This window comes from Triticum urartu, chromosome 2 (genome assembly GCF_003073215.2).
Source record: "Triticum urartu cultivar G1812 chromosome 2, Tu2.1, whole genome shotgun sequence".
Taxonomy (NCBI): domain Eukaryota; kingdom Viridiplantae; phylum Streptophyta; class Magnoliopsida; order Poales; family Poaceae; genus Triticum; species Triticum urartu.
Window position 1 is genome coordinate 34,717,157 of NC_053023.1, and position 12,096 is coordinate 34,729,252.

The 12,096-nt window shown below is 46.5% G+C and overlaps 2 protein-coding genes and 1 non-coding gene across 5 annotated transcripts; all 3 read right to left on the bottom strand.

The window, feature by feature from the left end:
* Positions 1-301: 301 nt before the first annotated feature.
* On the bottom strand, positions 302-375 carry TRNAR-UCG. Its single transcript has one exon. It is a non-coding gene; the product is annotated as a tRNA-Arg (tRNA).
* Positions 376-544: 169 nt separating this feature from the next.
* Positions 545-5,753, bottom strand: LOC125535446. Of its 3 annotated transcripts, none has more exons than XM_048698494.1 (5): positions 5,614-5,753; positions 4,376-4,431; positions 1,926-3,956; positions 1,602-1,788; positions 545-1,516 (listed from the first exon to the last, which is right to left on the bottom strand). In XM_048698494.1, exons 1-5 carry the CDS (start codon positions 5,714-5,716, stop codon positions 855-857), a joined length of 3,039 nt encoding a protein of 1,012 aa, XP_048554451.1. In that variant the 5' UTR covers positions 5,717-5,753; the 3' UTR covers positions 545-854. The 3 variants fall into 3 exon arrangements, with proteins under 3 accessions (XP_048554451.1, XP_048554452.1, XP_048554453.1); XM_048698495.1 differs by lacking the exon at positions 5,614-5,753 and adding an exon at positions 5,058-5,569; XM_048698496.1 differs by lacking the exon at positions 5,614-5,753 and adding an exon at positions 4,556-5,006.
* A 3,337-nt stretch (positions 5,754-9,090) lies between these two features.
* Positions 9,091-11,957, bottom strand: LOC125540882. Its single transcript, XM_048704416.1, has 4 exons — positions 11,673-11,957; positions 10,719-10,809; positions 10,369-10,636; positions 9,091-9,651 (listed from the first exon to the last, which is right to left on the bottom strand). The coding sequence occupies exons 2-4, from the start codon at positions 10,800-10,802 to the stop codon at positions 9,503-9,505; spliced, it is 501 nt and encodes a 166-aa protein (XP_048560373.1). The 5' UTR covers positions 10,803-10,809; positions 11,673-11,957; the 3' UTR covers positions 9,091-9,502.
* Between the last annotated feature and the right edge of the window lie 139 nt (positions 11,958-12,096).

Here is a 12,096-nt window from a genome sequence, read left to right on the forward strand (position 1 = left end):
AGATCAGATAGGGCATCATCATGTGCGTACGGCAGTTTGGCTACGGTCTGGACCAAATGAGATTGAGTTGGTACATCGGTATGATTGTAGTCCCCGTGGTTGAGCAATAAAAATCTCATTTATTCCCAAAAAAAGACTAGTAACAAATAATAATTAGGATTCACAGCAGAGGAATTAAGTGGTGATATCTAATGCAAATCAATAACAAAATAACAGAGCGCGAAGAGAAAAAGATTTTGCGGTGGAGGAGTTGAGTGGAAATTTCTAATGGAGGAGTTTAGTATTCAGTACAAAAAATTTGCGACCACAGTGGGAGTCGAACCCACGACCTTCTGATCCGAAGTCAGACGCGCTAATCCACTGCGCTATGCGGTCACTCGGTGCATCATACATCCCTCCTTGCTACATATACGCGAAAACTGACGACAGCAACGGCTCACCAAGGCAACCTTGCTTATGACACCAACATACCACCAGCTGATTACTGAATCCATACTCGAAAATGCACATCACCCAGAAGAAAAAAAAAATGGCTGCTGCCATATATATAAATAATTACATTCATCACCGTCGATTATCGTCACTATATATATGTAGAATATAGATACACGGAACTGGAATATTACATCTGCATCAGCCACCAGTCTACCTGGGCTGGCATAAACAAGCTACAGAGTTTTGCTTCCACTAACAATTTCTTAAACCGAGCAAAACCCAAGACACTAGCACCACTTTCACAAATCCCAAATTTTCCCGGTTGCGAAATCGACGAAATGAACCTCCTTCCTATTTTTTCCATAAAGGGTGCTTTTATTATTTATCTCAAAAAATGCAGCATGAAAGCTCCTCCTCCCTTAACCAAAAAGGTCCAGCAGATACAGGTCAGCTATGGCCTCCTCCAGGAGATCCTCACCCAGCATGCTCCCAATGTCCTCCACCATCTCATCAGTGACGTCCTCGCAGTCCAGCCACGCCACCCCCATCAGCTTCTCCTCCTGGAAGCCCTCCGTCTCGCGCCGCTGCCGGCGCACCCTCTCCCACACCTCCTCCACGACCCTCTCCATGTCCCACTCCATGCCCAGCCGACACCTCCCCGCCAGCCCCTGCTGGCCGCCGCACTGCGTCCAGCAGGCGACCACCTCGACGAGCACGTCGTTCGCCAGGTCGAAGAGGAGCCGCCTCTCGGGCCGCGCCCACAGGACGAGCTCGCCGTACTTCCTCTCGAGCTCGTCGTACGCGTCGCCGCGCGCCGGAGACCCCGGTGACAGATAGCGCGCGCCGAGCAGGAGGTCGTGCTCGGAGCTCCGGCTGGCTAGAAACGTGAGCATGTCAGCCACATAGGAGAAGTCCCTCTCGTCTTCGTCCCGGAAAGCACGGGACGTTGTCGGCGCGCTTTCGTTGACCAGCTCGCAGCTCGCGGCGGTTTCGTCGTCGTCACTGAACAAGGCGAGGTCGGTGTCGTCATCTGCGTCGCCCGTCGCCTCCATCTTGAGCAGCCGAAGTTGCATCCTGAGCCCTGTAGCAGACAGAAGTCAAGTGAGTGATATGGAAAGTGTGACAGGGAAGTGGTTTGGCAGCAGTGTGCGTGTTTCTGCACTTGCCTTGAAGGTCTGCGCTTATCTTCTCAAAACCTCCTGAACAACAGTCCTCGGCGTCCACGGACGATCCGAGGACGGACACCGGACTAGGTTGTTCGTCTTCGTTGGAGCTCACGACGGATACTAGTTCTGTCAGATGATCGGATGGAGCTTCGTTATCATCACATCGGTCGTGCCCATTCCCCTCAATCTGAGTGCAGAAGAACTATAAATTAGTAATTCATAGACCAAACAAAAACCTTCAGTTTACTCATAAACCCATATAGTATATGCAAAGAATGCTTAGCCATACTTCCAAGAAACTTGACTCGCATAAAATGAACATACCTGAGACGCTGAATATCTAGGACTAGGGACAATAAAATGGTCATCTGCTGCGAATGCGTGCTCTTGGTCCAGCATCATGTTCTGTGCAGAAGACTGCGCCTCCCCCTGCCATTCTGGAACTGCACGGCTGCTATCTAAATGGCCAGAATTTCCACCGTGCACAAGTCTTCCTCCAGTTTCAGATAGCTCTGGCACTGCACCGGTGTAAGTTGGTTCTTCAAAATTCACATGGATCTCGCGCTCGGTCACCACACTTTGCACCTCATCCAGAGACTGCACATCGCTTTCATCAGAGCGATATGTCGAACTTCTGAATAACGATCTCCTTGGTCTGTCCTGATGCAGATCCTCAGAATCATAAGGCCCTGATCCGATGATGTTCTCTGCCATAGAATATTCACCGTGTGTGCAACTTGCTTTTCTGCTGCTCGATTTCGGACTCCCTCGGTTGATGGATGAAGTAGAAACAGACTCCAGCCTTGTTAAGCCACATATGCTGTCATCTTTCCAGCCATCATTGCTGCTGATACCAAGAGGATAACCACATGATCCTGGCATCACATCCCTATGTGACTCGCCCTCTGGCCATTGCCGGCTAGCTGCTGCCCCTGAAGTAAACTTTGAGGTCTCTTTGTCAGACAGAGCAAGCATGTCCCCAAGTGTGCTGAATGTAGCATTACCATCTTGTGATGGATGTTGATGTTGCTGAGTCGTCTTCCATCTGTCTGCTAGGCGTCTCCTTGCTTCCTTCCTGATGGATCTCTTAGCTGAATGTGTCGGTGAAGTCCCTGCGCAAGAACCATCCGGGGCATCATGTGGACCAGAAGGTCTTTGCAATGCTGCCGAACTTTTTAGCTTAGCCATGGATGTCAACAAAGACACCTGCTCATCCCGGTTCGACGTCCCAATATCTGGACTGAGTTTCTGTTTTCCATTTGTACCTCCCCTGACAGCAGCTGTCTTCATCTGTGCTGAAACCTCCCGAGCAATTTCTCTGGACCCCTTTGCTCTTTGGCGTCGTGCATCGGAGTGTGCTGTGGAGATCTGAGGCATGGATTCTTCTGCATTCTGCCTTTGAATGCCATCATCTAGGCATGCTTGGGTCCTTCTGTAACTGGAGCAGAACATGTCATTGGTTATTGGAAATGCTCCTTCCATGTTCAGATTTTTATCGAGCCATGGTTTCAAGACAACAATCCGAGTGGGAGAAATGCGCTTATCGATGTTCTCCCTGTAGCTTGACCTAGACAATTTTTGTCTCAAAGAGCCAGTTTCTTCTTTGGGAGCTTCACTAGAAAAGTTACTATGAGGCTTCCTTGGAGAATGCTTTGCTTCTTTTGGTGAGTGGAAGCACCGTTCAGTGTCATCTTCTGGTGGATACACAATATCTGCATCAATAAACTTACTTCTTCTGGATGGTTTCAACAGCGTGATCCGGTTTACGCCAGAGGATGGAGGACAACCGAGACCGGACAGATCACTCGCGGCAACATTATTGGATTCTTGAAGAATTTCCATGAGAGCATCTTTATTTGACACCAATGCCTCTAGCGCACCATTGAACTCTTTCGATCTCTGAAAAGATTCATCAGTGGAAAGGCGTTTTGCATCCATAAACTTCTGCCTTACAAAATTAAGGTCAGCACAGTTAACCCTGTCATGTCCAGGACAAGTGTTACGGTTTCGGTTCTTGGTTCTGGTGGTCTCCATTACCTCAAAAACATCTTTGAATTCTGGAATCTCATCAGTGCTTGCCCTACGCGGAACATCTCCCGAGAAAGCATATTTGTCACTACAATGCCCTGATATATCACTGTAACTCCCTGGCGACCTGCCCTGTGAACGGTCCCCATTACATGTATCTTTGCTATGAACTCCAAGTGAAGGCATTATGTCAAGGCCCATAAGCCTTCCCACAACACCAGGCGATGTGTGCCTAGCAGTGACATCTCTATAGACGTCGTCGTCTATTAGCATTTTCATTGGGGTGCGACCGGCTCTTTTGGGTGTACAAAGCCTGCTCCCATCAAACTGAGAAAAGGAAAAAAAACATTAGATCGGAGATTGTTGGTTTGCTCTTGAAATGATATCACACACTGAACTGCGTAGTAAGAAATGAAGATATAGCTTTAGTAGCAAAAGAGAACAGAGAATTGAACCGTGAAAAACTTGGCTATTTGGTTCTCTGATAAAATGTCGTGCAGACAGAAGCTTGAAAACAATAGATCATTTGACATGCTTAACCCTTTTTTACATGCTCAAACTAATTACTACAGAACAAAGTACTACTAACTAATTCCGCTTTTACTTTAAGCTGTGCAAGAGGTTGCCTCAGTTAAGTCAACTGCTAACTTGCTATATGGTTTTCGTAGGCTTAGCTTATATTTTTTGCTTTACCTACATCATGGTAAAAACTAGAAACTTTTAAAAGATAAAACCACACCACTCACCAAGGAATTGGAATGCATCCCAGGTTCGCCTCCTTGTTTGCTCGAGGATCCAACTCCTGAATCAAAGATAAAGACAGCGATGAATAAACTCCACAGGGACAGTTCAGGGTGGCAAAAGTAACAAAGCACATCGCGATCAGAGGTAACGCAGACGGATAGGGAGAACCGATATGTTATTACCAATATGTGTAGTTGCCAAGCTAGGATTGTGGTAAGAATGGCAGATGTCTCTGAAGCCACTCTGTGCCAGTATACTTCCAGAGCTGATGAATGGTGGGTGGGCGCAGGACAGTGATAGATCCGGAATCAGCAACGATGCAAGATATACATAAATACTCCTACAAGCTAAGCTATGTACGACCAACCATCCAACGGATAGTGCGTAGGTACATATACCGTATACGAGCAGTACTGTTAACTTGGATCCGACACAATGGCCAGACAGAGCTTATTTTTAGTACAGATTTACTACTCCCAACACTGCTTAGCCCCCCCAGCTAGTGAGTACAGTAAAATGTACCTGTCAGATGTTAAACAACCCAAGTTTGTTTAAGCCGACATATTTGTTTGTTTATTGCTGATTAGAGTATGGAATCCCTATTGTCAACGAAGCTTCATGGTGCTCCGTGAACATGTGGGCGCATCACTAGGATAGTATACATTTCTTGGCACAGTTTCTGACCTTGAGAATGGCGCCATGTTCCGGGAAATACGGCCTGTTTCGCGTGATCTGGCGGGACTGGGAATAATTTACTAACTGGCGAGCGGCGACCAGGAAAAGAATCCAAAGCACATCGCCATGAATTCGCGCGAAGATGTCGTGGGCAGGACAATTTGACTACAGGAGAAGTGATTCGATGGTGCCTCCGAAAAGACAAGGGCACGAATCTGTCTGTCTTTCTTTCTCTTGTCCCCTCACGGATGGATGAAGGCCCTGGAACCAGAACTCTCTGTGCTCATGGGGAACGCATTGCTTGGAAGAGAGGATGGGGTAAGGAGCAAAACGGGAAGAGGAAAAGCGAAACTTGTTAGGCCAGGAGCTAATGCCGATGGCCGGTCACAAGAACCCCAAGCTGCCGCTCCAAAAGCGGGCAAGGCAAAGGAAAGGAAAAATGAAATCTCTGGAAGGGACCGGCTCGGCATTGGAGCGCCCATGAGCGAATCCAAGATATGGATTCGGAGATAAAATGAGGCGAAAATGAGCAGAGGGAGAAGAAGGGTGCAGGGGGGAGGCGTACCGGCGGCGAGATGGGGCGGGGCATTGTGGCTGGGGCTGTGGTGGCGGCGGCGGCGGTGGGAGTGGAGGCCGTCCGTGCCTCCGCCGCGGCGGAGTCCCCCCATCTGGGCGGGGGGGGCGGGGTGGGGGGGATGGGCCGGGGATCTTTTGGACAAGACGGGGGAGGTGAGCAGTGAGTGAGCACGGGCAGGAGGCTGAGCGAGGAAACTCTGCTCCTCGTCTCTCTCACTCTCTTTCTCTGTTGAGCCCGTGGCCCTGGCCTGTAGGGAAGAGGTAGGGGGGGGACTGCGCTTTTGTCAGTCAAGCCCTCGTGCTTTGTCTTCCATCGCCAGTTGGTCCTCCAGGAGCCTTGTAAATAAATGGGAGTAAACTGCACATGGCACCAGAGGGGTAGAACGTGTAGGGTCAGCCTCAATTTGCGGTTGATGAACTATGTTCTCATGTGTTTATTTCTATATATATAATATGCTGTTCAAAAATTAGGCACAAAAGTAGGCAAAAATAGGTGGGGCAAGCAAGATCATGGTTTCATTACTCCCAAGTCCTCAGGACTCCCCAAGTGGCTAAATTTCGTGTTTTGACCCTTTTTTGATACCTATTCAAGATCTGACCCTAGTTTGAATTTTTTTTCGAGATCTGACCCTAGTTTGAATTTTTTTTCGAGATCTGACCCTTTTGCTACCGTCAGGGTCCATGGTGGTAGGGTATAACTGCCTACCGCCAAGGTCCCTGGCGGTAGGGTTGCATGCCTATCGCAATTGCTAAGTATTGAACACAGTGTGTGCTCGTGCCTACCGCCGAGCACCTTGGAGGTAGGGTTGTACATGCTACCGCCATTCTATTTGGCGGTAGGGATGTTCCCTACCGCCAAGGTCCCTGGCAGTAGGCTGTTACACCCTACCGCCATGGACCCTGGCGGTAGCAAAAGGGTCAGATCTCGATTTTTTTTCAAACTAGGGTCAGATCTCGAATAGATATCAGAAAATGGTCAAAACACGAAATTTAGCCTCCCCAAGTCCTCACTTACTCTCCGACCTCTCTCGCGAGTTTTCCTCGCTCTCTGGCAACTAGTATAGGGTTTGGCTTTTGGTGAGAGATCAATGAGGTCTTTCTGAAAAAAAGGCAAAATATTTGCGGACATCCATACACCATCCATGTATGATGTGCAACCCCAACAAGTTTCGGCTCCTAATTCAGTCTACACTTAGAGAACCAAAGAAGACAGAATCGCATATGAATAGTGTCAAATACTATTCACCCAAAGACGACATTGTTCTCCGTCGAATTTGTCTCTTTTGAATCTCTAAAATGTAGGTCGAGTTTTAGCTGATTTCTTTTGGAACCATAGACATACACCCTAGGTATATTGTCAAATTATTTCAGAATTTTTTGGATTGTGCAAATAAGAATCTTTGGTAGTTTAGTTTGATCCTTCGATTTCACCTAAAAGGCAAATTCTATTTTAGTCTCCCCCAAACCCAGTGACGGATCTAGCATGACAATGAAGGATAGGCCCAAAACATCAAGTTTCTAAGCCTAATTAGCATGTACTCCCTCAGATAGTGTCAAAAAACGTGTTATATTTTGATACGGAGGGAGTACATTGTAATTGTGGCATGTAAAGCACCTCAATATAATTGTCAAGTGGTATATTTAGCTGAAATGGGATTTTTAGAGGGCAGGCTTAAGCCTATAGAAGCCCCCCTAGTAGAATCCCCACTCCTATGGGTTGTAGAAAACATAGGAATGGAAAAAAAAACATAGGATTAAGATGTCATGTACTATGAGTTCCTATAATATATCAAAACCCAGAAAATTCTAAAGGAACAAAAAGTGTTAAGAGATTTCATAAGATTCCATAAGAATTCATCGTAGTGTTAAGAGATTCCAGGAGAAAACATGGGAATTTCAGAGGATTGATGTGGGAGAGTAGAGAGAGAGAGAGAGTGGCGGAGTGCAGGTGCATTGGACTTCTTAAGGAGGAAAAAGATAGTGTCAAGAGATTTCATAAGATTCCTATTGAATTAGGGGAAAATGAACGTATTCCATAGTAATCTTATCACCCAAGTCCTATGATCCAAAGGGCTCCCATAAGAAACTATGATTGAAATCCTTGAATCAAAAGAGAGGCGCCACACGCTGCTCTACCCGGCAATGGCGGAGCTACACACAAACAAAACAATGCCATGGACTGCCTAGCCCTAGACCAATATACAAAGGAGTGAAGGTAAATTTGAACTAAAATTCGGGATCCCCTATAGCCTAATCCGTTTGGCCCGCCCAACATTTTTAACCGTAGCTCCGCCAGTGCTACCCAGTGTTCTTTGCAATGCTCTCTTCCAAAATGACCCATATTCCGCTTTGTTCCCCCATCATCGCCACCCATAACCGGCAATGATCCACCCACTTGTATACTCCACGTAGAAAGAAGAGGCAAAAGAGCCACGGCAGCATCATGAGACGAGCCGCGAAAGGCCGTACAGCATATTCATTGCTGCAAACGTGGCCCCATGAAAAAGTTCAAAGAAAGATCCAATGTTTGTTTGCATCCAGATTCATTGATTGCTTTGGTTTTTGGTTTTTGGTTTTGGTTTTTGTTTCCGCGGCGTGCACGTACGTTAATGCTCGGCTGCGCTGCACGGACGATCTGGACCGTTGGGGTTTGGTACAGCTAACTAACATCAGCGGGCGAGCAAGCGAACGGAGACGTCAACGTATGGGATCACATGCGCCCTCGGCTCTCTCTCTCTGTCGTCATGTGATGCATGCCGGCCATCGCCGTCCCTTTCTCATGCTTAGCCTTAAGGACTTAATTAAGGAAATGCATTTGCGTTAAGTCAGAGAGGTGGGTTGGATCTGATCAGCTAATCCGCCGCACCGACACCGGCGAGGCCCACCCGCCAGATGCAGACGTCTGCCTCGTAATTCCCATCCTCCCAGAAAAACAAAAGAAGACGACGACTTGGCATCAGTCGCATTTAACGACAAAGAAAAGATGCTACTCACAGTATGCACCAGATGCATGATGCAGACAGAAGAAGAAGAAGAATGGCACAGGCTCTCAAGAAGCTACAGCCAGGCATCATCATCATCATCATCATCGCAAACTTCATCAGTTAGTTACTTACAGAAAACAGCGGATCATGGCTTGGCTACCAGAGATACAGCAAAAAGTGCTGTGCTGGGCTCCTCCCCCTCACCCTCACACCAAAAGGCCAAGATATCTCATGCCCTTCGCACCATTGAAGGTTGCCAACCTCATTGCCGCTCTATATACAGTGCATGCATATGCCTCCTACAGGTGCAAAGGGCAATATCTGCCAACCGCATGGCTCTCCATGTCCAGGCACATTCATCCTTAGTGCCTCCCCATCTTTCTCAACTTGTCCTTCATATCTATACCTACCTGCGCATGGAAACCGTCGTTTGAATTTCAGATTCACCACAGCCCACAGATAAACATGTCATCGAAGAGAAAAAAAGACCTTTCCCGCCCACCGTATAAGCATGTCCTCACTTAAGAAGGGTACACAATTTTAGAGAAAAAAAAAAACCTTTCCCGGCATACATACTGTTACAACTTCATGTGGATGAAGATAACAGGGTGCAGGAACAGGTTCAGGCTCAGGACTCAGGTTTGCCAACACACCACACCTAGTGATGATAGATAACAAGGGTTAAATGCCGATCGACTACACTTCTCTCATTCGTAGCAGCAACCAAATCTCACAGCAAGGCAAAACCAAACCGGGACACGGGTAAAAAAGCATTGGGACTGTTAATAAACACGGTTGGTGAACCCGGCGGGAGCTTCATCTCAGGAGACATTCGAGTTGTCTAGGACTGGGAACGGCAGACATGATTCATTCACCTCTTGCGCCATGCGCCTACTACTTAGGTTTATCTGCAAGGCTGACGAGGGATCTCACGATGCCCGGGCTGATCTTGTCCGCGAGGGCGCCTTTCTCGGAGATCGCAGACGATTTCTCCTTGACAAAGCTTTGCAGCTTCTTGGTCTCGTAGTCTAGATGCTCTTGATCTGCATTGTTTGGATATCACAATCATCAGCACAATCTCAACAAGCTAGACAAGCATATATATAGTTGTGATTCCACAATTTTGGTGTTGCTAAATGTGCATACCGCACATGGCTCCGCCACGCCACGAGCTTGAACCAGCTCGTGCGTCGTCGGGTGTGCTTCCATTCGGGCACACAAGCATATATATAGTTGATGGAGGGTTCAAACAGAAAGAGATCCAATTTTGAACGTTGAAGTGGAAACGGTCCTACAACAAGATATTCTTGAAAACAAAAATCCCCAAAAGTTTAGCAAAAACAGTGACAATCAAGACCATGAACATCAGAGACATAATTTTTGAAGATAATTCACGCATTTGGCTAAATAAGCTTTTGCAAAATACCATGTTAACAGTTTGCGTTCAGAAGAGGTTGCAGATAAAATGCAAGCTTAGAACAGAGCAGACAGCGACTCCAATCACTACTTCACGTGCCGATGGTATCGAAAGCCCACATCCTTGAGCTCAACAATGACTTTTGGTGAATACAACAAAATACAATAGCTAATTTAAACCGCATAGTGGATTAACAACACATGGGAATAAATTTTGAAAGCATGATCCACCTGAATATTGAAATCGATGGCAGAGTTGTTGGTGCAAACCTATATCAAATCTACTTCAGTAGTAAATTGAAATAAATCAGATTGCATGGATCAAGATCCAAGAAGGTAAATACCTTTATCCAGAACAGTGTGCGCTACATGAAATGGAACACGAGCCAAAATATCTGAGCCTGGAAACATTAGCCAGGTATGTTCTTTGGGGTCGTGATTCCCGCAAGTTGAGCATATCTCCTTCACTAGCTGTTTGGCGGAAGTTCCTTCCATCTCTTTCATTACGATCTCAAATGGAGATGGGACACTGGTTTTAGTTGTCTTGGCTTTTTTCCGGAGGGCCGTTAGGGCCTCCCTGTTAGCATTCCTCATCCTATCGTTCTCCACTAGCTGATCATACACAGAACAGATCAAAACAAATCAATACTGAGACTTCTAGCATGAATAGCAAAAGCCAGTAGCACCGACAGACCTGATGCCTTGCCAGAAGAAGTTGCTCCGCGTCTGTTTCTATGTCAATCAGAGTCCCTTGAAGCTGCTTCATGTTGGGATCCATGTTAAAACTGCAAAACAATGTCAATTTTTTTTCATTATTATACACAAATACTTATAAAAATACTTATAAAAATACATGTACCATACAATAACAAGATACCCACAAAATCTTCGAGGGTTTTGATTTCAAGGGTGATCCAAGTTATTTGACAGAAGCAACAAAATGCAAACACTAAACACACAAAAATAGGAGACTATGTCTCTCATAAATAGCTCTAATTACCCAGACTGCAGTTCATATTCTCCTATTTAAACGTTTAGTGTCAGTTCATACTATCAATCCACTGACTGCAGGGTGAATTAGTATATCTTACCAAGGAAATCTTGCAAAGCTGGTTGATAAATGAAATCATTAAATATCTAAGAGAATTAGATACAATTATAAAAAAAAGGGAATACAATTATCAATGTTAACAATGGATCATAAAGAAGTTGAAGCAATCATCAATGTTGCAATGAGCCATAACGAAGTTTAGGCATATATGTGGCTCAGAATAGAGTAGAGCAAAAGGCATTTACATAAGAAAGAAAAGTGAACTAGTCTCTACAGCATACTAGCAAAATGGCACTAGAAAATTGGATAATCATGTACATACAACAACACGGGTACAAGCACAACATACTAAAAAATATATCTTTGTTACTGAACAATACTAGTCAGGTCAAAGAAAAAATAGGACAGCCTTCTCATCTCTCACTATATGCACAAAGGGTCGGGCTGGATCTATGTTCATCAGGATACGTGCCAATATAACCAAATTAACAAATTATACATGCGGACTATGTGTGGGGCATGATGCAACTTTGACAACGAATTGAACTGTAACACGTAGAGGATGGAGAGGAACACAGCGCTCGGCTCAACGTCAACCTGGAACCAGTTGGCGTTGGCGACCGCGTCCACCTGACGGCGCAGGGGACTGGGGCGTCGGGGCGTGGGGGACGGTCGAATGCGGCGTCAGGGGGTAGGGAGGAGCAGGCGGCGGAGCAGAGCGGGGGCAGGCGCAGGCGGAGCAGCTGGCGGGGGAAGGGAAGGCGGCTAGCCGGTGCTTCCCATGGAGGGAGGAGGGGGGCGGAGGAACTGCCCGCGGCGGCGGCGACGGCGGGAGTGGGTCGAGACAATCCTAGCGCGGCGAGTCGGGTGGAAGCGTTCTGTTTTTTCATTCGACTTTGCCTCGTTTCGTTAATAAAGAAGAGAAGAATTGCCCGGTTAATTGTAGAAATCGAAAAAAAAAACCACTACATCCCACGACAACACAGGCTTAACCTGGCTATCCACACAAGACCCACACATG